Genomic DNA, 26193 nt, shown 5'->3' with positions numbered 1-26193 from the left:
GAAGCGCGTGAATGGTGGCTTTCGGGAGACGCCTTTTTCTCTGTTTCTCTGCCCACCCCTTGTCTGTCTTGGCTTATTGCTGACACACCTCTCACTCCCTACCTGTAGGAGCCCCATGATTCCTCCCCTTGCCTCTTTCCTCTTCTGTGCATGCTCCCATGTTCCTCAGCACCTTAACCCCGTTCGCACGTCCAACAGTGCAGCCGGGCCTGCTGGACCCCTCCCCAGGGCTTCCTGCCACCAATTCCAGTGAAGTCCAACCAAAACTCAAACTCACCACCTTCCTTAGAAAATCCAAACGGTTTAAAAGAAGTCTGGTGAATTGCTGAGTAGTAGGTAGTTATTAAAACAAACAAACAAAAAATTCCTGGGGCGCCTGGGTGGCTCAGTCAGTTAAGCGTCTGCCTTCGGCTCAGGTCATGATCCCAGGGTCCTGGGATCGAGCCCCGCATCGGGCTCCCTGCTCGGCGGGGAGCCTGCTTCTCCCTCTCCCTCTGCCCCTCCCCACTCTCGTGCTCTCTTGCTCCCTCACTCACTCTCCCTCTACCTCAAATAAATAAATCTTAAAAAAAAAAAGTAGATCAGTGAGAGTTAATGATAACCTGCCAAAGTCCTCCATTTTATCAGGAGAATCATTCACGCACCCCTCCATCATTTGTGAAGTGCTTCCTGTGTCCCAAGGCGAGAACACCCTCCCATCCTGGAAGGGCCCACTCCTAGTGGAGGGGGGGTGAGTGCCAAGTCGTAGGCAGCTGAGAGAATGAAGGATGTGGTTGTATGACACCCAACACAGGCGAGTGCCCCATAAGCAGGAGCTATATGTGTGTATGTATGTATGTATTAGAGAGAGAGAGAAAGCGGGCGAGTAGGTAGGGGGAGGGGCGGGGGAGAGGGAGAGCAGGAATTCCAAGCAGGTTCCATGCCCAGCACGGAGCCTGATTCGGGGCTCCATCTCACGACCCCGAGATCATGACCTGAGCTGAAACCAAGAATCAGATGCTTAGGTGCCTGAGCTACCCAGGCGCCTGAGCAGGAAACTAGCTCAGTCCTCTTTTCAGCTACTCTTGCTCCAGATGCTTCTATCCACTGGAGACAGTCCAGATTCTGGCCCGCCAGCTATGTTCACTGCTGCATGGGGTGCAGCTTCTCTGCAGATGCCAGGCACCGTCTGCCCTCCATTAGATGCCCCCTACCAATGCCCTAAGTCTTTCTGGGGAAAGCTGGCTAGCACATTGATCTGGGTGTGTACACGGCTTTTTCAGCACCCCTGGAGTGGAAGAGGGGGTTACTGGTACAGGCTAAGCCCAGGGGGACCACTGAGAACATTCACTTGGCCTGTCTGCTGACTGTCCATTCCCAGTGAGGACCCCTGGGTGGTGGCTGGGAGGAGGGCAACTCTATTGTGCTGTGCACGGGATGCTAAGGGCTCAGACTTTTAGTGGGGACTTGGGTCAGTGAGCCCAGCCTCATTCTTACAATGCAGGTCTGCGGACAAGTTATACGACCTTTGTGGGCCTCGGTGTGTGTATAAAGTGCTTTGTAAACGGAAAAGTGCTGTGCAGGCCTGGGTAATCTCCTCATGAACCAGCTTTTTAATATGAGGTGTTCTGTGATATTAGTCAAAAGGATCCATATAAAGTAAAAAAAAAAAAAAAAAAGTAAAATAAGCTCATTGTTTGTAAAAGTATTTAGAGTTGTTTATTTTGTTGTAATCAATATGAATAGTGATTCATGTTCACAAAAAACAGCAATTATGGGTGTGACTTAGAAAAATGGTTTCGGGTCAGTCATCTGACTAAAGGGGAGGCTGAGAGCCCCTCCCCCACCTCCGCCGTCTGCCCTCTGCTCTGTGCTAAGATCCCAGGAAGGGCTTGTCTCTGTGGTTCTAGCACTTAGAACCAAACCACAGGAGGAGGCGAAGCTCGTGAATCAGGCAACAGGCCAACACTGTGGAGATGAGTAAACCAAGTTTGGGTGTGGCCACGTTGGTTAAATGTTCTGGCATTTGCTGGTTAGCTATGATTCTGATGTTCCCAGAACAAAGTGAGACAGCTCTCTTTACCTTTGGTTCTTTTCTTAGGGGTTCCTTAAGAAATTTAAGTCCCTGCATATAATCTTATGGTACGTCGGAGGACTGTTTCTTTAGATGTTGGACATTTAACTTCTGTCGGGAGGGCACAGAGGATCCCAAGCTTGGCGGCTTCTAGGAATGCCTAGGACAAGGCAGAGCTTTTACAACACCTACAGCGCCTCCCCCGTACAGAGCTCCCCTGCCTGAGCAGTGACTGCCTGTCTGCAGGTCCTTAACCGCCTGGCACCTGGGAAGGGGCTGGAAACTCCCAGTCAACCTGTTACAAGGGGCACCCTGACCAACAGAGAGTGGAACTGGGAAATTGGACCAGTGTCCTTAACCTCACAGTTCCTCATATAAGGACCTGGGGGAGCACTGGTCCCGGCTAGGCGGAGGGCCGCCTTGTTCCTGAGCACCCCCACCCCATGCCACTCAGGCCTCTCGAAGACACCCTGGGAACCCAGGGCTTCCTAAGTGCTCCTTCTCACCTGACACTCTCAGGCGGTTTTAATTCTGTTACTGTGCCAAGCGTCTTTTAAGCTGTGAGCACGGGGAAAAGGTGTCTTGGAGTGTGTCCCATTCTACTGAACGTCACTTTTCACAGCTGCACCCCTGTCTCTGACGTCTTCGTGCACTTTCCAAAAACAAGTTTGTAGGTTCCAGTCACTCATTAATCATCCTCACAAGTGGCCTTGCTATGAGTTAAAAAAAAAAAAAAAAAAAAAAAAGGCCTGTTTGGGAAGGGGGCTTCAATGAGGGGCTCTTTCCATTAGAGACCTAGTTATAATCAAAACTAACAGAAGGCGACTAGATAGACCCTTTATGCGTTATTCTTGGGCCCCGGGATCTATATAATAACACCAAGAACTAGGATTCGGGGCTCGCTCTACTTACAGTATAGACTTTGCCACTTGCCCGTGGCTGGAATGGTTCTGAGGCTTGGCCATCTCACGGGGTCAGCTGGACTGAAACACACTCAGAGGCGCTGGTGTCCCATCTGGAAGGGCGTTAGCACAGCAGGTTTCTCTAATGTGCTACCACTCTGTGCAATAAGAAATCTCCTGGGCACTGACTCTTATTATTTTATTGCTGGTATCGTTAGTTTGTTCCTAGGACTAAAAGTAGTCGCTTCTTACTCCCTGACAGTCTCCTGCCACCCACAGCTTCTGCAGCCAGCCCTTCCCAAGGTTTCTCTGGTCATCCCGTTTCTCTGCTGTTTGAACCTATTGTTGCCCCACTTCCTTCCTGCTGTAGAGAAGGACAGGAAGGCCTGGGTGACTTGTATGGGGACTCTGGCGACCAAGGGAACAGAGTGGCTGACCAATAGTGTTGGTCTGCATTTCCAGCAAGCCAGCAGGGCTGCTTGGGGTGGGGGGGTCTGCACGTGGGTGCCCTTGGTGCTCCCATACACCGGGGGCGCTACACCGGGGGCACTATCCTTACCATTGGCATGTTTCAGATGAAGCTTGAGACACAGGGCTAAGCAACTTGCTCTAGATCCCACAATAAGTGGCAGAGCCAGGAATTGAACCAGGTGCTTTTTTGTTTTTTAAGATTTTATTTATTGGGATGCCTGGGTGGCTCAGGCGGCTGAGCATCTGCCTTCAGCTCAGGTCATGATCCCAGGGTCTGGGATGGGGTCCCACATCAGGCTCCCTGCTCAGCGGGGAGCCTGCTTCTCCTTCTTCCTCTGCCTGCTCCCCCTGCTTGTGCTTTGTCAAATAAATAATATCTTTTTTAAAAAAGATATTATTTATTTATTTATTTGAGGCAGGGGGGCCCGGCAGACCAATAGGGACAAGCAGACTCCCTGCTGAGTGCAGAGCCTGCTGCTGGGCTAGATCCCAGGACCCTGAGATCAGGACCTGAGCTGAAATCAAAAGTCAGATGCTTAAGCTACTAAGCCACCCCGGGTGCCTCTGAACCAGGTGCTTTAATTCCAGAACCCATTTAACCCCTTTCCTGCATGGTTTTGTGGAGCTGATACCTAGAGACCGGATGGCTGCCTGGGGGTTGGGGAGAATGCAGATGGCTTCCAGGAAATGACACCTTTTCCCTGTGCCCTGCCCTGGGAGATGTGGTCACAGGGTTTAGGATGGTTAGTAGCTCTAGGATTTGCCTATCTAGATTGGAATATTCAAACTGAAGTCTCAAAGACGGCTATTTTATTGTCTGTTATTCTCATCTGTGAAGTTAAAACTAAAATTATAATTGCTTTCCATGATAAATTCTGTAAGTTCCGTACTTGTTTATGCAGAACAGTGTAAAATTATTTTCTTCAGTGAATTTAACTTTCAAGAATTAGGAATTGTAACATAGTAACATATTTAAAAAGAGGTATAGCAAGAAAACAGGTATTAAAATGTGGGCATTTCAATCTCTTTGAAAGTTATTTTGGGAAACCTAACGATGCTATCCGTCAAAGCTTGGAAAGCTTTGCGCTGTGTTCGTCTTAATCAAAGTTGAAGCCTGGTGAATTCCTCCCACAGCGGTCACTCCAGACATCTACTCAGCCTCTCTTCTCTGTGGCCCCTACCCTCTCAACTAGGTCGGATCCTCCTCGGGTACCTCCTCTGTCCGCCCACCCTCCGAGTTAACCCTTTCCTTTACGGGCCCCCTCCTGTGAAGCCTGGTGCTCAGGGGCGCCCGGTCCACAGTGGGAAGAAGGTCCGTGCGCACGGGTCTTGCGCTAACATGCTGGCGAGAATTGGATTAGGCGGCAGAGTAGGAAATTGGGGTACTGTAACATCGAAAGGTGAATCTGTGGTCTCGCAAGACCTTCTGGAGCCGCCTTTGCAGAGAATTAGGCCAAGCGATTCTGTTCCAAGTTCGGGTTTGGAGGCGGGGAGGTGGTCTTTCTGAGAAGGAGCTCCTGGGTAGGAGGGCAGCGTCGAAGGACAGGGGGGAAAGGAGGAGGGCGCGCAGTCAGGTTCCAGGCACCGCGGGCACAGGGCCTGGCCAGGACAGGTCAGCGTTCCCATGAAAATCTGCCCCAGCCTGGCGAGGTCAGGAAACGTGGCGTTGCTCTGCCCATTGGACTTTGAAAAGAAAGAGCCTCCTCCTGCGGCTGCAGGAGGCGCGTGCGGGGAAGGCCGTTGCCATCTCTCCTCTCGGCTCGGCCCCTGCCTCGCACCATCCTCCCGGCCGCGCTGCAGCCCCCCCGGATCCGCGCCGAACCGCTGGCACCCCAGCTTTTCGCTGCGCCGGCTTGCTGAGCGGGAGGCGGGCGCGGTTGGCGCGGTTTTGGGGTTCTGGAAGCCGGCCCTTCTCGGGGTGACCCGTTAACAGGGTACCCCCGCCGGCAAGTGCTGCTGTGCTCGGGCGGAGGTTGCGGCAAAACGTAGAAGCTCAGTTTGGCCCGAGTTCTAGGGACGTCGCGGGGTGGGAGCCTCGGGGAGCAGGGCGCAGACAGCTCCGGGGCGGGGCGGGGCGGGGGCGGGGTCAGGGCGGCAGTCCGCCCCGCCCCCGCACAGGCCCCGCCCCCGTGCAGGCCCCGCCTGGCGCTGGCTCCTCCTCTGAGAACCCCTCCCCCGCGCAGACCGGCACAGGCCCCTCCGCAAGCGGACCCCTGCCCCGCGTGGGATTCTTCCGGCGAGCCCCCTCTTCCCACGGCCCCTCAACTTGCCCTTCCCCGACTTTGGGCGCGCAGCCGGGGCGGGGTTGTGGGCGGAGCCGGCTTTTTTTCTCCCCCGCCCACCTCCGCCTTTCCGGTATCTGGAGGAGGGGGTTGGGCGGTGATTGATAACCGCGCAGCTGGGGCGCGGGGCGGGTAGGACGGGGCGCACGGGCTGAACGGGATTGGGGGTGGGCGCGGGGGTGGGGGTGGGGGTGGGGGAGGACCCGCGGGGGCGGGGGGCGCGCGCGCGGCTGGGCGGGGGACCCTCGGGGGCGGAACGCTCCCGAGGCGGCCCGGGCTCCTCGGCCCCCGGGCGCCCCCGCCCCCGGCCCGGCCAGCCCCGGCCACCTGCGCCCCGCCCCGGCCGCGCCCGAGCCCGGGAAAGGCGGAGACGCGCCTCTGCTCTGGGAAGGGCGAGTTCCCGTTGCGGGCGCGCTCTGTCTCCGGGAACAGTAATCCCGCCACTCTGGGGATGCGGCTGCGCTGAGAGCCTGCCTGCCCGCGGATCCGAGGAGTTTACCGAGTCTCTTTCCCGGTTGTTCGAGAAGGCGGACTTATAGCTGGGCAGGATGACCAACCCTGCGGCCACGCAGAACAAGGAAATAGACTGTCTGAGCCCAGAAGCTCAGAAACTGGTAAGAGGAGAGCACGTTTTCCAAACTTTCGCTTTGCTTCTGTTTGCCGTTCTAAGGCTCGGGGCAGCGGGCACCTTGCGCCGCAGTCGTCTGTGCCTGGTGAAGTGCGGGGTGGGCTCCGCGTGGCCGGCGCTCCCTGAAACGAACGTCCCTACGCTACGATGCGCGGGCGGGAGCGGGCTCTGCTGTCGGGGGCGTTCGCGGCTGCGTGTGCACTGTCCTCCTGGAGCGCTGGAAAACACATTTTACTGGACGAAGCCGCCCCTCGCCGGGACCAAAAGAAACTCGGTCGCTCCCCTGTGCCTGTAGTGGCGGCCTTGGACGTGCTTAACCCAGCCGGCGATGGCCGTGGGTCCAGCCCAGGTCTCAGACCTGCGCGTGGTCGAGTTTCAGTCGCAGCTGCTGGTTTGGTGTTTTACAAAATACAGCCCCTGAGAACTGGTGCCCGAAGCCGGTGCCCTCACCCCGAGGCTGGTACCACCAGTGGCCGGGGTAGTTTGGGGTACTTATCTTGCTCTGGACCTTAGGACCAGTGGGGCTGAGCCCGATTGCTCCAAATACCTCCAGGGTCTCCGGTCACAAAATCCACCTTGGTTAGTCTCCTGGGGTCTCCAGGTCTGGGCAGGATCCTCCATGCGTGGGATTTTGCAGTTATCCAGCTCAATACCCACCCAATACTGGGGTCCATGTATATAGGGATAGTTGGGCCTTAAAATTGGTCATGGGGTAAGGTAGGGGAGTTTTGTAATTACCCATTTTCTGGCAGCTTGTGGTTGACTGCGAATGGAAATATAAAGGCAGAAGGGTGCACTTTGGAAAAGAACCATGAGGTCGGTACTGCAGAGACCCTACCTAGATTTTCACTTTTCCTGGCTTTTATGGAAGCCTTGATAGAAGTGTGAGCAGGACACAATCACTCCTTCATCAGGCAGAAATTAATCATCTACTAGGTGTTTGTGGAGGATCCAAGGTAAATAAGACCGCCCTGACCTTGGGGAGCTTCCTGGTAAACGCCAGGGAGAGGCATAGAAACAGACTTTGATGAATCCACACTTGAAGGTTGCTTTCCTTGCTGAGTACTGTCCGGTGGATGTTTTTAAAGTTTGGGTTAGTGTGCTGCTTCTATGGCCTCGGTTAAAGTTCCTGCCATGAGCCAGACCTTTGGAGCTGGTTCCCACCCCTTCACCTGGCTGGTGGCTGGGGGCCTGGGAGCTTACGGAGAGATCCTTATGTCACCATCAGGGAAGGGCCCTCAGAAGAAGAAAGGAGGAGAAGCTTGCTGGGAGATGCTGGGGTTCTGCAGAGCCGCCTAGACAAACCATAGATGGCCAGAGCAGGGTGCTGTTAGCCCTGGACAAGAGTCGAGCTCAGAGGGACGAAGTGCTGGGCAGGGAGCTGTTGATGGAGAAAAGAGTAAACATGGAGAACCAGGATGTGAGCACAGGAGGGACAGGCCATCGGAGGAATGAGAAGTAACGTGGGCTGTCTGTGGCGCTGGCTGCCAGGTCCCATTAACCCATGCACACTTCATCGAGGAGCTGTGGGTGTAAGTCACAGGAGAGTGTGGAGTGCGCTTTGATTGACGTGCTTCACTGTACCCCCAATTCGAGGATCCAGTAAGCTCTGAAAACTGAAAATTGTTTTTGTTTTGTTGGTTGTTTTTTTTTTTTTTTTTTTTTTAAGTCTGTGGCAGAATTCATTTGGCAGGGAGGCCTGCCCTGGCTGATGGGAGGCTATTTTCTGTCTTTATCCCCCTCATTGTGAATATTCATACATTTCTCTGCAGCCTGGGGATGTCCTTGGCTGAGGGCTGTTACTCTGGTGATTACGGACTATAAGGGCCTATGCAACATATTACCCTTCTAAAATCCAAAAACGTTGAATTCTGAAACCTATTTGGCCCCGGGGGTTTCCAGTAAGAAGTTGTAAACCTATTATAGGAGTTTTGTTTTGTTTTGTTTTTTAGTAAATAGCAGCAAAAAGTATTTTAGAGTGGGGCATGGGAAATAGAAGTAAAACTCAGTTCTTCTTTTATGAGGTTAAGGGTCTGGTTAAAAGAAGTGCTGAGGGGCACCTGGGTGGCTCAGTCAGTTAAGCGTCTGCCTTCAGCTCAGGTCATGATATCGGGGTCCTGGGATCGAGCCCCACATCGGGCTTCTTGCTCAGAGGGGAGCCTGCTTCTCCCTCTCCCTCTGCCTGCTGCTCCCCATGCTTGTGTTCTCTTTGTCAAATAAATAAATAAAATCTTTAAAAAAATAAAAAATAAAATAAAAGGAAGTGCTGAATGGCCAGTTGGGGGGTGCCTTACACAACAGTGAGCTCTGGCCCTGGAGCTCTGTGAGTGTAGAAACCATACATTTCTTTTAACTTTTGTAACTTCCTCATGCTTATGACGGGTTGTGTCACCTCTGGTCTCTTTCCACATACTGATTAGCACTAAGCCCTCACAACCACTGGTCCTGTCCTGAGGACAGCCTGTCTGGGCCGAACGTGGACACGGTCTCCCAAGCCCCATGTCATCATTGTAGGTAGCTGTGCCAAGGTCCCCAGCTCTTGGCGAGCGGGAGCATTGACCAGTGTGGGGGGTGCAGTCAGTGCAAAGGTGGTAAGCCCGGCTGTCGCTCAGTCTGAGATTTTGAGCCCTGGAAATCTGCCTTGTTTTAGATGGGTCACTTTCCCAAGCAGTTAAGACACAAAAATAGTGAAGTAAGGTCTTTTCTTACAGGATTAAGAGTGTTCCCCTAGGGCAGAGATGGCGACTAAATTTCCCTTTTGCTTTAAGAGTTACTTTCTCTTCAGCCTGAGCTAATTCAACATAGTGGAAGCCTCCTTAGCAAATTAAAACAAAACAAAACAAAAAAAAACAACCAACCCTGCAGTCTAAACTGCCACTTATAGGGAGCACAGGAAATCAAGTTATTTATAGTTGCAGAACTGTTCTCAAGTGAAGTTGATTGGAGTCTTAGCTGATTAGAGGTCCTTATCTAGTTTCTACAGAATTGTGGGGGCAAATGTTGGTGCAACAAGTGTGCTCCTCAAAAGGCAATGTTCAGGAGGAATTTGTTATCCCTGAAAAATCAGGCTATGTGACTCAGCAGAGGCATTGTTTATGACTAGTTACTCAGTGTTTCCAAGTATCTGTTCATATTTAAAAGTATTAATCTTGGAACCTTAGAGGCCATAAGGTTCAAATCACTAACCTGTTATCGATTAAGCCTGTTACACCCCCACTACAGGTTGGAATGGGGTAGGGAGCAAAGGAGTTTTTATTACCTACAGCTTTTACTTTGGGCCACCAAAATCTTGTTTTTGTTTTTTTAAATAAAGAAACTAATTTTCATGGAACGGATTTACTAAATTTTCATTATTTATTTTCTAGATAAAATTACATTGGCTTCTTTTTCCACGTTGTTAAACAACCATTTTTTACTACATCCATGATGTAGTAATTCAGAATTGCCATGCATTTGATTGAGACCACTACTAAAATCCCCTTCCCCTGGCCAAATTCCAGAATAAATAAACAAGAAAACCAACAACAACACAAATGTGTATTCTGAGACTCATACATTCATTTGGGTGAGAGCCAGAGTTCAAGTGGTTTTCTCCTTAATACAGTAACTTGACAGTTCTAAAGCCATGTAAGTGGTTTTGCCTTGAGTCGAAAAGCACAACTACTTTGTAGTAGGGAAGCAATTTATCTTAAATTACTGTAATGAGGACTTTTAATTATAACCAAAATGTTTCATTTGTATGTTTGTGTAATCAGACTTCTCAAAGCAACCTCATTTCTGATCCTCATGTCTTTTTTATTTTGTGGCAAATGGGTGTGTAATCTTCCAAGGGGAAGAGAAATAGAGTGGCCTTTTGGTGTGGGCTGGGAACCTCCCCTCCCTCCTCTGAAATTCCCCTGTGCCCATTCTCCTGGTGGGTGCCTCAGCTTGCTTGTCTTCTCCCAGTGCCTTTATTTTTATTATTATTTTTTTGAAGATTTTCTTTGTCAGAGAGAGAGAGAGCATAAGCAGGGGGAGAGGCAGGCTCCCCTCAGAGCAAGGAGCCTGGTGTGGGGCTCGATTCCAGGACCCCGGGATCATGACCTGAGCTGAAGACAGACACTTAAGCAACTGAGCCACCCAGGCGCCCCTCTCCCAGTGCCTTTGAACTCAGTCTGAGCTGAATTTGCCCTGCTGGATCCCTAGCTGCTGTAGGGGATGCTGTGTAAGTATTAATAGCAGGCAACATCCCCAGACCCTGCAGTGTCAGCCCTGCTAAATGTTTTCTGTAGACAGCTTCCCTAACCCTTGCCAGAACCTTGTTTGGTTATCTCCACATACAGATAAAGGGGAAACTGAGGCTCAGAACCGTCAGGGGACTTTCCCAAGTGCACCCAGCTAGCAGGCGGTAGAGCCAGCTCAGGCCCAGGCCTGCTGACTCAGAGCTGGTGCTGATACTTGTCACCACTGTAGCCTTCACGGAGGGTCTGGCGAGCAGCTACTGCTGTGAGCTTCTCTCTGCAGCCCCTGGGGTTTCACATCCCCATGTGGGGCGGAAGCATTTCTTGTTACTGAGGCAGCCTCTTAGGACACATGGCCTTGCCCCCGAATGCATAGTGAGACATTTTCATTTTATCAGACATATCCTTTCTCTCTGATAGTTATTAGACAAAAGAACTTTCCTTTTTTTAAGATTTTTTACTGGGCCGCCTGGGTGGCTCAGTCAGTTAAGCGTCTGCCTTCAGCTCAGGCCATGATCCCAGGGTCCTGCGATCAAGCCCCACACTGGGCTCCCTGCTCAGCGGGGAGTCTACTTCTCCCTCTCCCTCTGCTCCTCCCCCCACTTTGCTCACTCGCTCTCTCTCCCTCAAATAAATAAAGCCTTTTAAAAAAGAAGATTTTTTATTCATTTGAGGGAGAGAGAGCGAGAGCCCAAGCAGGGGGGAGGGGCAGAGGGAGAAGCAGACTCCCAGCACAGCAGGGAGCCCTACAGGGGCTCCATCCCAGGACCCCACCCTGGGAAGACACATTTAACCAACTAAGCCACGCAGGCACCGCAGACAAAAGAACTTTCAGTGGACTTTATTTTTCTAAATAAGGAAAAGAGTAAAAATGGAAGAGCCACAGAAATTTCTATTTTTCTATTTTCACACTGCCCTAACTTTGTAACTCTTAGTGTGTCGGCATCCCCCAGGAGCCTCCTTCCTGGGTGTTGTGTGGCTCTACCCCACCCCACCCAGACAGATAAGCTCACTGAGAATTGAAATGATGGCCTCTGGGGGCGCCTGGGTGGCTCCGTCGGTTAAGCGTCTGCCTTCAGCTCCAGTCGTGGTCCCAGGGTCCTGGGATCGAGCCCCACATCCAGCTCCCTGCTCCAGGGAGCCTGCTTCTCCTTCTCCCACTCCCCCACTCATGCTCTCTCTCACTATCTCTCTCTTTCTTAGATAAATAAAATCTTAAAAAAAAAAAAAAAGAAAGAAAGAAAAAGAAATGATGCAGTCTCTGTTTCTCTCCTGGCTGGTTCCAGGAGTATCGCTTGAATAGGGGGAAGGTTGTAAATAGGTGTGCGCTGCCCGGTGTAGGAAAGCCCTGGTGCTACCGGAGTGTCCAGCCTTATTCTGAGAAGGAACAATGTCAATGTTTCATGACACCTTAAAATGTGGGGTTTGCAGGGAAGACCATCTGTAGAGCAGGTTGAGGTGAAAGGAGTGGAGCCCAGATGCATAGGCTGGAGGGTACCTGTCACCTGGAGGGCCAGCCGCACAGGTGGGGCCAAGCTGCTCTCACCTGTCAGTCACACATGGTTATTTGTGACTGTCATGGTTTCCTTTGTCTTTCCAGCACATTGAGGCTATTGAAGGAAATGTGAACCTTCTCTCAGCTCAGAAAAAACTCTCTCTCCTCTTCTGTTAACAGCAAGAGGAGAAATGTATCCACATGGAGGATACTGTGCAACTGTTTATTCATCCACATCAGTATGAGTAGTTGCTAAACTGAAGATTGTGTTGGGATCACTGGGTAAATGTCAGTTTGTAAAGTTTGGATGAATGTTACTAGTCATTGCTTTCTATAAAGTAACATGAATAATATTGTTCCTGAATCATACCAGTTTGTTATTTTGGTATGTGGAGTGCTTTTAAGAAGTTCATTATTCAGAAGGCAAAGTCAGGAGATCTCTAGTAGCAAAATGGGGAAAGAGAACTGACAGTCTCACTGTAGAAACAATTCACCCCTGGTGTACAGGCACAGCATTTTAGAAGTAAAGGAAGCTCCCAGAGATCACATAGCCTGGTTCCTCCATTCCCTATGATGAGGGCTAACATCCAAAAGTGATGCAGTTTCCAAAAAACAGACTGTTAACTATAGAGAACACACTGATGGTCACCAGAGGGGAGGGGGCTGGAGGGGGGCAGTAAGTGATGGGGTTGAAGGAGCTCACTTACCATGATGAGCACAGAGTAATTGTATGGAGCTGTTAAATCCCTATATTGTATACCTGAAACTAATATAGTATGGTACATTAATTACCGTGGAAATAAGATAAAATGAAGGATGTAAATAAATAAATATTGCATGATTAATACCACCACCACCACCAACAAAAAAGGTGATGTAGTTTGTCAGAGCCCATGTGACTGATAAACAGTAGAGCAGAACCAGAGGCTGGGTGTTGAGGCCCCTCTCTGGGTGGTCTCCGCATGCAGAGACCCGGAGCCCTGTGGCCCAGCCTGTGGAGAGGCGGTGCTGGATGCTCTGGGCTTTTCTACCAGGTGCCCTGGTCTGGGCTCCTGGAGGCCCATGGCCCAAGCCTTGTAAGGTAGAGACCTCTCTGAAGGCTGGTGTTTGTTTTATCATAAAACTCTTTGATAATTTTACAGTCGACTCCAGAACTCATTGGACTTGGTTTTGATGGAAACATGGTGTTGTAGATAACTAGTTAAACCTGAGTCTTTTAAAACAAAAAATATTTATTTATTTATTTATTTGAGAGAGATTGAGAGTGAGCAGAGGGAGGGGCAGAGGGAAAGAATCCCAAGCAGACACCACCACCACCACCCCCCAACACAGAGCCAGATGCAGGGCTCGATCCTACAACCCTGAGATCATGACCTGAGCCGAAATCAAGAGTTGGACGCTCAGCCGACTGAGCCACCTAGGCGCCCCTAAACTTTAGTCTTTAACTTTCTGTTTTCCAAACCTTCAAGTAAAATGGACAAAGCGTGTCATGTTTCATTTGTGGCTCACACAGCAGCCTCCAGCCCCGTGCCCTTAACCTATGGCTGGGCTGTTTGGACTGCGGCCGAGCCGTAGAGAGGCTCAGCTCCCCCGTTCCACTCTGCACTTTCAAAGCTATGGTTCTCAACCCAGTCGGACCCAGTGCCCCCTTTTTGTAACAAGTTTTTAACATCCTTGTTGCTAACCTGAAATGGAATTCATATGTGGTAAAATCTGCTGGTACACATAACGTCAAGTCAATATAATATGTCAACTGTTGCATTGCAAAGAAATAAAATAAAGGTGAATCTCAGTAACAGAAAGTGGATTGGATAGAGAAATGCTCCAGCCCCTTCTGGGTGTGCCAGAAGACCAGGGGAGCAGTCATGGGTGTGCAAACGTGTGCCCCGAGCCATAGCCGCAAACACAGATAGATGCAGGTGTGTGGTGCTGACTCAGACGCCATGCGTTCTGTTGCTGTTGGTGACTTGACATTCCTAAGTGGTCATTAACTCTTGAGAAAGTTCTGAACAGAGCCAAGTCATTTTCCCTCAATTTTAATGCTGATTGCATTCCTGGAACATCCAATGTATGTTAAAACTGTGCAAATCGTATTTTGATTTTATGCATAAGTTGGAATCAGTTTGTAGATCTAAAAATTATTTTTCTTCTCTCCGTCTGAACCGTCAGTGGGAAAGTTCTTCAATGTGCAGGCCTGTCTGAATGCAGGATGCTTGGCCTGCCATGTCCTGCCCCTTACATGCTATCCGTGCCTGCCTCCAGTCATCGTGACATCCTCACAATGCCCCCCACATTTCCAAAATGCCCTCTAACGAGTTGGCCCTGCCCCCATCAACAAATGCAGTCCCAAAGCATCTTCCCCTCCATGGTGATTGTACTTACAGGCATGGCCATAAAGCATGCGGCCCTTCACTGGGGGAACGGACAGTAATCGTGTAAGCAAGGGTTTGGGAAAGATGAGCATGTCTTTTGAGACTGGCATGAAGTGCACATGGCGGCCGAGGGCCACGGGGTGGTGGGTGCAGGGTACAGAGGCGGCACCAGTCACTGTGTGTGAGCTGCTAGCGAGCACGCTCCCTTCCCTGTTCGTGGCCCTGTGGGAGAACACGTCCCTTGTTCCACTTGGTTGCTTTGAAGAGCAGCCCATCTTGAGAATCTGCCACACACAAGGGATTAGGGATTTACCCAGAAAACAAGCTGGCTGTTGCCACTTCCTGTAGCAAAGGCCACTCTGGGAAGGAACTCTGTCAGCCTCGTGGTTACTCTGCACAGCCGTCCACTCCAGGTGGGAAATGGGCAGCGCATTATGAGGCACTTTCACATGGGCCCGTGTATGCAGGCTTCAGCGATTCGGTGGCTTCCAGCCTGCCCCGGCGGGAGCCGTGAGCCTTTGTCATCCTGGGGCAGAATCTCACATGGACAGAAGGCTCTGCTTGTTTCCAAACAAAATTGGTTCTTTGTCATAGCTTCAGGCTTCAGCTGCACGAGATTCCTATTACCTTCGCAGGAGCGAACCTTTCCCTGAGAGCTGATGAGCTCTGGTTAGATTATGCGGCCTGGAGAGAAGTCCGGTTTCTCAGTTCTGCTTGATTCTAAAACCTGAAGGCCAAAATGAATGTGTACAATCAATACCAAAACTTCCTCCTAATTCTAGAATGCTCTACAGCCGACAGATTGCATGTGGCTCATTTCCACGTTACGTCTGAGCAAACAGAACAAAGAGTTGGCAGTCACTGGAGTCCCTAAGGTGTGGCCACGGCCCAGCCCTCTCTCCATGGACCCCAGCGGTGTTCTTAATGTGTGGGGACAGTCTCCTCCCGAACACCTGTTCTAGAATGGCAGCGCACGTGGTCACAGAGCGTGGCCCACCGTGGGCAGCACGTCAGCAGTGTGCGTGAGCCTGCCCAGGGTTCTGCATCATAGTCGTGGCAGCTCGCTTCTGGAGCCCTTGTTGTGGTGCCTTTCCAGCCCCCAGGAGATGCAGACAGTCGGGGACAGAAGCCTCTTAGCCCCCTTGGAGGAAGGGACAGAAGCGCATCTCAGTCCCGTTTCTCAAGAATCACCCCCGAGTTGGGGCTTGTAAACCCAGACGGGATCCAGCTCCCACGTAGAGTTCTGGAACCCCTGGGAGCAACTGCAGAGTTGCAGAGAGAGTGAGACCATTTTCTGTGGCCGCAGGATGCGCGGTCTCGGGATATAGAATTCCATGCTCCGCCGGACTCCTAGGAAAGCGTCGAAGCCGAGGACGCGTACGCACGGAGCCAGGCTGCCGTGAAGCAGCACAAGGCTCTCCAGGAAGTGACCGGGTCTTCCTGCCACAGCCGCAGATCCTGCTCTGGGACTCCCGTTGCACAGGTGTTCATCACCTTGTGGCTCTGTGAGCATTATCGCACGGGGTCCTCCGGGTAGTTAAACAGGTAGGAGCTACAAGAAAGATACAGACACCCTTAGAGCTCTTCGAGCCCCCAAAATGTCCTCGGGATTGGGGGACAAGGTATCGGGGCTGGTGTGTGGCTGCCCCAGGCTGGGCAGCGTCCCGTCCCGCAGGCAGAATCTCCCCCAGCCGGCGGGAGTGCAGGTGAGGTTGGCCGGGGCGGCAGGGCGTGCGGAGGGCCTCACTGCTCCTTGCAGTTCTCCTCAGCCTCAGTCCCTTGCCGAGCGGGGCGGTCCCTGAGCTCCAGCCAGCACCCTGGGACGGCTGTCACACCGCGGACCGTCCGGGGCTCTGAGCAGGAGGCCTGGCCCGTTCTGGCTGTTCCTCTCGCTGCCGTCTCCCGTGTCCTGCTCGTGTGGAACCCACTCTGGAACCGGAGTCCATCGAGGCTGCGGGCAGAACGTAGTGACCCTGCTAAAGGACTCCTGCTTGCCCCCTGGTTTGTTCACTTCGCTCCCCGGCCTGGTCAGGCCTATGCTGCGGGGATGGGGCTTGTGGGGGAGACATGTGTCCCCCCCCGCCCCGGCCACCTGTGCACCTCTGCGGCCAACCCCAGGCTGGGGGCCTCGGTGCCTCCGGAGACCCCGCTGGGAGAGCCGGGGTGTGTGAGCCGCTTGTGAGGAGGACCCAGGGTCAGGCCTGTGCTGCTCTGTGTCTGCAGCAGTTCTGGAAGCGCACACGACACCCTCGCATCGGAGAGCTGTTCTATCTGCAGTACAATAAATTATAACAGAGGCACTGGGGAGTCAAGGGCTCTGCTGTTTAGAATTATTCTAGGGCACCTCTGGTGATGAGTGGAGGCTTCTTTTCTCGACTGTTTCCATTATCAGCGGGCACCTTGCTTAAAAGCCCAGCAGCTCTGAAGCTCCATTTGTGGGGTTCCAGGCCAGGGCAGTGGGTCCCGGGGGGGAAGGGCGTGGCTGGCCCGTCAGGGGAGAGGACGACACTGCATTCTGGCCAGGAGCCTGGCTGGATCAGCTCCTCCCCAGACCCTGGAGGGGCCTGCTGGGGGGGCGGCAGGGGGAGCGGCAGGGGGGCTGGGGGAGTGCAGCCCTGCAGGAGTTTCCAGCAACACCCCCGGCCACCTTCTGGCAGCCCTGAGCCTGGTTTTGGTTTGGGGGCTCCTTCCTTTCCTTCCTTCCTGTCTCTCTGCCTGCCTCCCCCTTTCTCCCTTCCTTTTAAAATTTTGCTATTTATTATGAAAAATGTCAAACATACCCAAACATAGATGGGATAACAGAAGACAGAGGTCCCCACACTTGAGGAAGTGTTGCCCCCCACACACACACACTGGGAGCGTGTTGAAGCCCAGCTGGCTGGGCCCCACCCCAGAGGTTCTGATGGGGGGGCTGGGGGGGAGTTCTGCATCTCTAACTCATCCCCAGGTGTGCGGATCCTCGGGGGGGGGGGCACACTGTGACAGAAGGGCCCAGCAGTTGTCAGCGTACAGCCCTTTAGACCCCTCTCCCCCTAGTTCTCAGAAGGCCAATCTGATGGAGATGATACTATTTCAGTCTTAAATATTTTAGTATGTTCTCAAAAACGCTGTGGGGAGGAGGCTTGGGGCCCAGAGCTGTGCCTTCTCTGGAGCCGGTGAGGGCAGATGCTGAAGGCTTGGCGCCCCTCTCCTGTTGGCTCTTGTAGGAAGGGAAGAGGGCCGCCCAGGACCCTGGAGGAGGGGCCCAGCCAGCTTGCCCTGCTGCTGCCCCAGCAGGTGCCCTGAGGTCACAGAATGAGCTTGGTCGCAGGTCACTCAGGGAAGCAGCCAGGAAGTTCCATGGGGGCTGAAGAATGATGGAGCAGACTGCTCATGGGCAGGGGTGCGCCGTCTTGTTTTCCAAGCTTGCTTTTCTGAACCCCTGTGCCATTTGTACTTTCTGTCCTAAATTCCACAAACCCATCCCTTTCCTTTTCTCCGTCCCTTCCGTTCGTCCTTCCAGCTTCGATGGACCATTGTCATCTCCCCTGAGTTTGGGAGTTTGGGGGTATCGAGGTAGCGGCACACCCCGACTCTGAGACCCACACAGGCCCTGGAGGCGTGCTGGGGTCCGCAGGCTGGATGCTCGGCACGTCCAGGTTTGGGGCAGCACCCTGCGCATCACAAGCGTCCGGATGTGGTACGTGGGGATTCTTCACCAGGGTTCTCTGGCTGCTGGAGCACACGGGCTCTCCTCAGGACCTTGGGCTCCTGGCACACTTTCCAGTGCCCTCTGGCCGCCTCACTTTGCTTCATCCCACCTCTTCACGTTCACGGGCTTGCTTCCTGGATTCCATACAGACTCAGCACCTTCTCGTTCCGCACACTTCAGCCAGAATGGTGGTTCTCAGAGGTCGACCCCACTGTGTCCCTTTGTAAAACCCTCCAGTGGCTTCACATTCCTTCAGGATAAGCTTCCAGATACAGGGCCTGAGAGCTAGGGTCTACACCCCAGGCCCTCAGGCTTCTCCACCTTGTCCCACATCCTCCCCCCCCCCCGCCACATCACTATACTCCCCAGGCCTGGCTCTCTCCTCCGGAGACTGGGGACCCCCACCGCGGTCTGCAGGTCCTTCCCTGGCCATGTCTGAAGGTGTGGCAAGGTTGGGTGGGCCTGGGCTGGTGATAACCAAGAGCTGCAGTCCCCACCAGCTAAGTACAGAAGTGAAAGTAAGCATTTGGAAACTCTCCTACAAACTGACATGGCTGTGACCTCAAGAATGTGAGTTTGTATTTCACAAAAGTGGCGGGTGGTGATGGGTTTGTCCCCTACATAGGAGCATTGGCCCGAGGCACAGGGAGGCCAAGAGAAAGCCTTTACCTGGCCTGGGGCAATGGGAGGGCAGGGCTGGGCCTCCCAGGAAATGCTGCAGGGGAATGAATTCGTGTTTGCTTCTCACTGTGGTGGACCAGAGCTATTTTGTAGTTTTTGTTCATTTAATGACTTGATCAAACAGATTTTTTTCTGGTGATTTTGCAAGGATCATTTGGGTGATCACTGTTTCTTAGGCTCTGGGTCAGGCTCTTTGGTGTTCTTGACAATGTCATTGATTTAGGGTGAATTGTGTTGTCAGAACTCTCTAGTTTTTCCTTCAGGCAAATCAGGCCAGGGCCAGGCTTATGATGCTGGTCTAGTCTTGTGCTCACAAAGTTGGGTGTGCAGAGTTTCTGGACCGGTTTAAATGATGGGCTCTATGTCTGTTGGTTTTTAATTTGCCAGATTCCCAGAAGCGAGCATGATTGTTACCACTTCCTATATCACGGGCATCTTGCTTCCTGCCTGAGTCCCATGTGAATCCTAAAAGAGGAAGGTGTTTCATAAGGTGGCAATTGCAAGGATTTGAAGTTGTACTAAATTAGAAATTTCTCCCCTGGGCGCCTGGGTGGCTCAGTTGGTTAAGCGACTGCCTTCGGCTCAGGTCATGATCCTGGAGTCCTGGGATCGAGTCCCGCATCGGGCTCCCTGCTCAGCGGGGAGTCTGCTTCTCCCTCTGACCCTCTTCCCTCTTGTGCTCTCTCTCATTCTCTCTCTCTCAAATAAATAAATAAAATCTTTAAAAAAGAAAAAAGAAATGTTTCCCCTTTCTGAATTCTAATCTGAGGTCGATTGACTACAGTTGATGTGTCTCCGAGGCTGGCTGATGCGTCCTCATAAGGAATTTACTCCATGACTTGGTTCATTCACATGGTTCCTTTTTACCATCCCCAGCCCGGGTCCCTCAAGTTGGGAGCTGGTGGGGTTTAGTCTGTTGGCGCCATTGTCCTCTCATAGCCAGGACAGACGTCCTGGGTTGGACATGAGGACCACAGGAGTGGGCGGGCCATGACGGGAGCCTTTTCCTGGGTGCAGGGAGGCCCACGGGGTAGCTGGGATGTAGTCTATGTGGTCTGATGGGATGTTATTTTGGAGGCCTGCCCGTCTGGTGGGGAGATCGCGCCAGGGGTCAGGGACTACATGTCCATGTAGGTGGTCTCTTGAGGGCTCTTCGGCCCAGTCCCAAGCAGAGCTAGATGAGAGTAGGGCAGGACAGGGCGGGTGTGTAAGTGCTCACATCCCCCGCAGCTCGGAGACACTAACCCTGTGCGAGCCGACCCCGCCTCCTTATCTCCTTATCTCTGCTCTGTAACAAATATCCCAAATATCCAGAAACCTAAAACACACATTTATCATATTAGGCTCTGTGGTCACAGTTCTGGGCACAGCTTACTGGCTCCTCTGCTCAGGTCACACGGGCTGTGGTCCTTTCTGGAGCCTGAGGTCCTCTCGAGCTCACAGGGTCATAGGCACAATTCAGCTCCTTATTGTTGCAAAACCAAGGTCCCATTTTCCCACTGGCTGTCTTCCGGGGCCGCTCGCGGCTCTTACAGCCCACCGGCTGGTCCTTGTCACGTGGCCCCTGACGTGGTCCTCTCACACAGGCCACCGTGCTCTCTCCAGGCCAGCAGGAGAGTCTGTCTGACTTCCAGACCCTCTTTTAAAGGCCTCGCCTGATTAGGTGAGGCCCACCCAGGATAATCTGTCTTTTGATTGAGTCAGCTAATGAGGGACCTTAATTATTTTTGCGTTTCTCTTTGCCATGCGACGAAACCCAGTCACAGGAGGGGCATCTTTCCTACTCACAGTGCTGCCCACACTCCAGGGGAGAGGATTATGTGGAGCAAGTGCACCAGGGCAGGAATCTTGGGGACCCCCTGAGAGTCGGGCCTGCCACACTCCTCTCTGCCTGTGTCCCCCCTGGCAGCCCTCCCTTCTTCTGTTCCCTTTCCTGTTTCTCACATTCCCGCTCCGCCCCTGTTCTTCGCCCACCTCCATGCCCTCCCCCCGCCCCGGTCCCAGGCTGGAGGCTATGGTGGCCTGGTCTGTACCAGCTTAGACATAGCCCCAGAGCTGGCGGGCAGGGAGCCCTGGCCTCCCCGCAGGAAGGCAGGGAAGCAGGCTGCACTCAGGGTGAGCCTAGTCGTCTTGCTGGCCTGGCCATGGGACTGTAGCATCTCATCATGGCCAGATATCAAACAAACCTTCCCTTCCCCTCCCTGTGAGCTTTGCTGGATCTTTTTATAGACCCCGAGTGGCCCTTCACACAGCGTAACATGGTTTAGAAAATTGAAAATGGCGCCAAGGTATCAATGTTCTGAGGCAGTTGTGATACTTGACACCACCTCCTGCCGCCGCCCCTGACTTGAGGGACCTGGGCTTGGGTTGTTAAAGGAACCACACGAGTGAACCAAGTTACAGAAGAAATTCCTTATAAGGCCACACACCAGCCAATCTCTGACACATCAGCTACGGTCAGTTTTCACCCTTGGTTCGAATTTGGACAGAAGATAAATTTGTAAGTCAGTACAAGTATGGCATGGGGGACATGGACATCCTTGACCCCAGGCCCCGCCCCCCTGATGTGAGCCTGGTCCTGTGGGAGAAGCTGGGCGATGACATTTGGGCCACCTCCTGCTTGCTGGACCACTGGCCACACTTCTCATGGCCCTAGTTTAACACCTGAAACTGTATCTACAGAACTGTCGGTGGGAGAATTACAAGTGTATTCATTCCCCCAAAAAAACGGTGGAAAGAAGGTGGCATTTGCTTGACACCGAAAAACCCGAATCCGGGTACACCTGCACCAGGTCCTCACTGAGCCGTGTGCTGTGTCGGCTGAAATAGTGAATAGACAGAGGATCTGTGAAGCGGGAAGTAGTGTTTGAGTGGCAGGTTGAAGGGCGCAGGTCAGCCCTGGTCCAACATTTTAAGTGGTCTTCAGTAGTTTGGCTAAATAGCTATCCAAGTTGATAAAGAGTTGCATGGAGATGTTTTGTTTTGTTTTGTTTTAATGTAATGCTTCTGATAGCTAGGTCTCACTGACCATCCTGCTCTGGTCTTACTTGTCTTGAGGAAAGACGAGCTGCCCAGCACTGCAGGTGTTTGAGGGGGGAGCTGAGGGCAGCAGGGCGTCCTGAGAGGTGACTAGACAGGAGTTTTGGAAAGCAGCGTCAGAGTCTCAGCCCTGTGCCCTGCTCTGTAAAAGGGAGGGGTTGAACCAGTGGCCTGTGGTCCTGCCCAGCTCTAATGCTTTGCCCCGGGCAGTTGTCTGTTGTAGCTCCGGAGGAAGGCACACCGCCCAGCATTGCCACTTACAGGCTGTGTGACCTTGGTCAAGTTACGTACCCTCTCTGTGCCATAGTTCCCGCCTCTATAAACTGGGGATGGGAATAGTGTCTACCTAATAGGCTGTTGCAAGGGGTATATGGCACAATATATGTAAAGTCCTTAGAACTGTGCCCACTTAGGGGCGCGTGCGTGGCTCAGTTGGTGAAGCGTCTGTCTTCTGCTCAGGTCATGGTCTCAGGGTTCTGGGATCACCCCATCTCAGGCTCCCTGATCAGTGGGGAGTCTTCTTCTCCCTCTCCCTCTGCCCCTTCCCCCAGCTTGTACTCTGTCTCTCGCTCTCAAATAAATAAAATCTTTAAAAAGAAAACAAACCTGTGCCTGCCTGGCATTTAGTAAGGGCTCCATAAACAGTAGGGATCCTTATTACTGTAACCACTGCTACTGTCATTCCTGATGACCTTTAACTCATATGAGTCTGCGATGTGTTATTGTATATTTATTAAACCCCAAACAAAGTCTCTTACTAACAGCCTCACTGTTCACACGAAACGAGCCACTGGTCTGTCTTCTCATGAAATCTCCCATCTGTTTCAGGCGGAGGCGAGGCTGGCTGCGAAGCGGGCAGCCCGCGCCGAGGCTCGAGAGATCCGAATGAAGGAGCTGGAGCGGCAGCAGAAAGAGGTAACACTTGAAGTTCTGCGTTGGTTCCTTTCACGGGCATTTTTATTTTAGGTAGAGCGTGCAAGTGCAGAGACACCTGTTGCTATTGAGGCACCTGTCCGCTTGACGTTGCTCATGATCGGAATGCACCGGGCCTGTGACTTTCGTTCAAGGTCAGGCCGGGGAGTGCACATAGCACGGATACCAGGCGTGCCTGTCCCAGTCCTCAACCTGCCAGATCCTGAGACGGCCTCCCGCACGGCCTCTTGCCTGCATACATGCAGCCCAGCCTTCTGGCTGAAAGGAGCCAAGAGGTGCTGGTTCTGAACCTCAAGGTCCCAGCTGTCCAGCTAGAATATCCAGCCTCTTGAGTTAAAATGTGAAAGGACAGAATATTACTTCTTTAAACTCACCAAACTGTTTTGTTTACAAATATTTCTCCTGTGGCTTTTACCTGTTTTAATAAGTTTCATGATGCCTGAAACCCACGTGTGATGCAGAAAACAGAATATACACCATGGTGGAATAGTTAGGGAAGAAACTGCCCCTCCCCCACCCCGGGGAAAGTGTTCAGGCATGGGCTTACACACCTGTTCATGTTGTTTGCGACTTACTTTCATAATCTTGAGCTCGAGCCGAGGTCATATGGACAGCACGAGGACTCTTGAACTTGTGGTTAGAGCAGTGAGCTTTTCTGTGACCTTGAAGTCAGGGTGGTAGAGGAAGCAAGTCCCCGTCTACCAGACCTGTGTTCTCTGTGGGCCACACCCTGCTGGAGCATCCACACCAGACCCCACTCGAGGGCTTTTCTTGTTCAGAACATTTGGATTTATTGAGCCAGAGAGAGGCAGCCAGGTGCTTTTCCTAGGGCTGATTTCACATAGCCAGAATTTTAAAGCTGAGCCAGTGTTTTAAAGCATGTGAGATTTCCGATAAAAACCTACATTTCCAGTTTCTCTTCAAATCCTTGCAGATTCCAGCGCATGCCCTCACATTCCCCGTAGGGGGAGGCCCAGCCACCAGCCTGACGTGCTCATTGCCACTCCCTGCGTGTGGAGGGGTACCACACCACATGGTGGGCAGGTTCACGCAGGGAAGGGGCATGACCAGATTCAGATCTGGGGAAGAAACCTCTTCCCCGGGGTTTGAAGAATGGATTGAAGATTGCTAGAAGCTCCAGGCCAGGTTGTTACTTAGGAGAGTCAAACCACAGGCCCAGTGGTGGGAGGGCAGGGGGGCCCCCGAGGGGGGACATGGAGGGACGTGGTTTCCAAGAGAAGGGCCACACCACGCTCCAGCGGTGCCTGGGAAGCGACTCAAGCAGATGAGCGAGCTGCCACCCTGCAACAATGCTTTAGCTACTACTCATCCTGTGTTTACAACGTGGGTAAAGCCTAAACAAATATTTGAAGGTAATTCACCACGTCCTCCCCCCTCGTTAGAAATACAAACACAGTCAGAGCTAAGTCTAGTTTCTAAGATATTCTGCCTGTAGAATTACTTCTGCTTTGATTTCTTGTACTTTTTCTCTTAATTTATGCAAAGCACGGGTTTGGCATTTTCCCAGTGCCTTCCCCCCCGAGAATCACAGTTGTCATTTTAAAACTGGAAATAGGCACTCTGGAATTTTCACGTGGGTGATTTGGACTCGCCCGTTGCACTGATGACTACCGTGAAGCACCCCTTCCTGTCACCTCACTTAAGGGTGAGGTTTGGCCCCAGTCGGGATGGGGGCCTGATGGATACCCGTCCACCAGCTTAGGGGACACGTCTCACCAGGAGCGATGGTCGAAGATCATTCAGAGACACATTTCCAGAACATTTCTGGAGAGAAGTATCTGAACGGGAGGTCGAGAAAAAGTATAGATCTGGTTGCTTGTAGACTTTGTCATGTACCTGTCTGAGACCCTGTCACCATGCTGGAGGAGCCCCCCCGACACCAGGCAGCTTCTGCAAACTCAGACGCTGGTATTAATAGTAACTAGAGGCCACCCAATGGAAAAGTTCTTTTAGCCTGAACTGGTTTTTAAAAATAGATATTTTTCCTTTTTCAGATGCTTATTTCAAACTGCCTGGTGTCCGTTTCCCGTTAGAATATTTCCGTTCGTTCAGCAAATGCTTGCACACCCACTGTGTGCAGGACGCTGCTACCCCCCGCCCCGCTTTAGAAAGGAGCACGTCAGTGGGACGGTAAGGTGGCCACAACCTGGGCCACGAACTCTGCCTTGCAGGCTGCACCACCGTCAGGGGCCCCCGGCCACCGCCCTCTTGGGGCTCATTTGGTTTTAATCCGCTCTCCTGGTTCTGCAACAGGCCGCCAGTTCCTTGGTATATTAAGGTCGTAAAAGCCTTGTAGGGAGAACTTCCCAACACGTGTTCCTGCTCTACCAGCTTCTCCACAGTTGACTGAATCCCAGCAGCGTTGATGTCTCTGGCAGCCTGTGGCTGCATCTGAGCCCGCTGCTGGAGCCGACGGGCCGGCCCTGGGCAGAGGGGGGGGACAGTGAGGCACTCAGGATGGTGTTAGTAATCGTAATTTTATCATCGTCCTCCAGTGTAAGAGAAACTTACACTCACCGAGAGTACGATGTGAAATTTCTACAAAACCAAGACAAGAATGAATTATGCGGTATGTATATACACATCTGTTTTCCAAATTATGTGTTTAGATTAACTATGGCCTGTCCTTAATGACGGGTGGAGCTGATTTAAATACATGCTTGATAACATAAGTGGCTTATCACTCACAAAGTTCTTTAGCAAAAGTTCTTGATTTAGAAAACGAAAGTGAAGAATTGAGCCACGAAAATGTTTGAGTGGCCTCCTTTAGAAGCAAAGCCCCCCCCTGCTCCCTTCGGCTCCCACTGTCCCTCACAGCAGCCTCACGAGGCCAGGAAGCCCCCACTGGGCACACGGGGCAGGGGAGCCCCCTGTCTCCCACCCCAGGGCATTTGAACCTGGGCCTGTGCGCTGGCAGAGCCCCGCTCCTGGGCAGCACAGCCCGTCCCCGGCATTTGGTGCTGGCCGAGGAGCTCAGCTTTGCAGAGAAAAGCTGATTAAAACCGGGGATCTGATCAAAAACGCCACGGTTGGCCTCCGAGGTCGTACACATATTAGAATTGTGACATTCTCCATTTTAACCACATGTTTCACATCTATTGTCAAGACGTTGAAGTGGTTCCTGGGAATCAGATGTTGTATCTTGAGTTGAATTCCAAGGAACGTCTCACACAAAAGCAGGTGGTCATTGGGGTCCCATCAGTGTTCAGCTGTACCACAGAGGGGCTTGCAGACGCGGGAGCGGGTTTCCACATGAGTGGGTTTGAGTTCTGAGGGGCCAGCAGGAAAGCTTGGCTTTGCCTGTGAGAAGGTACCTCTGGTGAACACCAGTTTCTTAATTCTCTTCCCTGTGTGATGTCACCCTGCTCCCTGGGTGATGTCACCCTCCTCCCTGGGTGATCCCAC

General features: G+C 52.3%; 1 protein-coding gene across 37 annotated transcripts in view; it reads left to right on the top strand.

Moving 5' to 3' along the window:
- LRRFIP1 (LRR binding FLII interacting protein 1) overlaps positions 1–26193 on the top strand; it is a 141667-nt gene that overhangs the window by 54883 nt on the left and 60591 nt on the right. For 25 of the 37 annotated variants that reach the window (XM_073876740.1, XM_073876739.1, XM_073876737.1 and 22 more), the window contains exon 2: positions 22663–22749. In XM_073876740.1, the coding sequence (XP_073732841.1) occupies positions 22663–22749 (87 nt within the window). Of the gene's footprint in view, positions 1–5631; positions 5841–5958; positions 6323–7434; positions 7869–22662; positions 22750–26193 lie in introns of those variants that run through there. The other 12 variants (XM_073876623.1, XM_073876621.1, XM_073876614.1 and 9 more) reach the window with 12 other exon arrangements.

Source organism: Callorhinus ursinus, unplaced genomic scaffold, assembly GCF_003265705.2.
Source record: "Callorhinus ursinus isolate GAN/ISIS: 27379988/994484 unplaced genomic scaffold, GSC_fseal_2.0 scaffold2, whole genome shotgun sequence".
Taxonomy (NCBI): Eukaryota; Metazoa; Chordata; class Mammalia; order Carnivora; family Otariidae; genus Callorhinus; species Callorhinus ursinus.
This window is presented reverse-complemented; position numbering and strand designations above follow the sequence as displayed.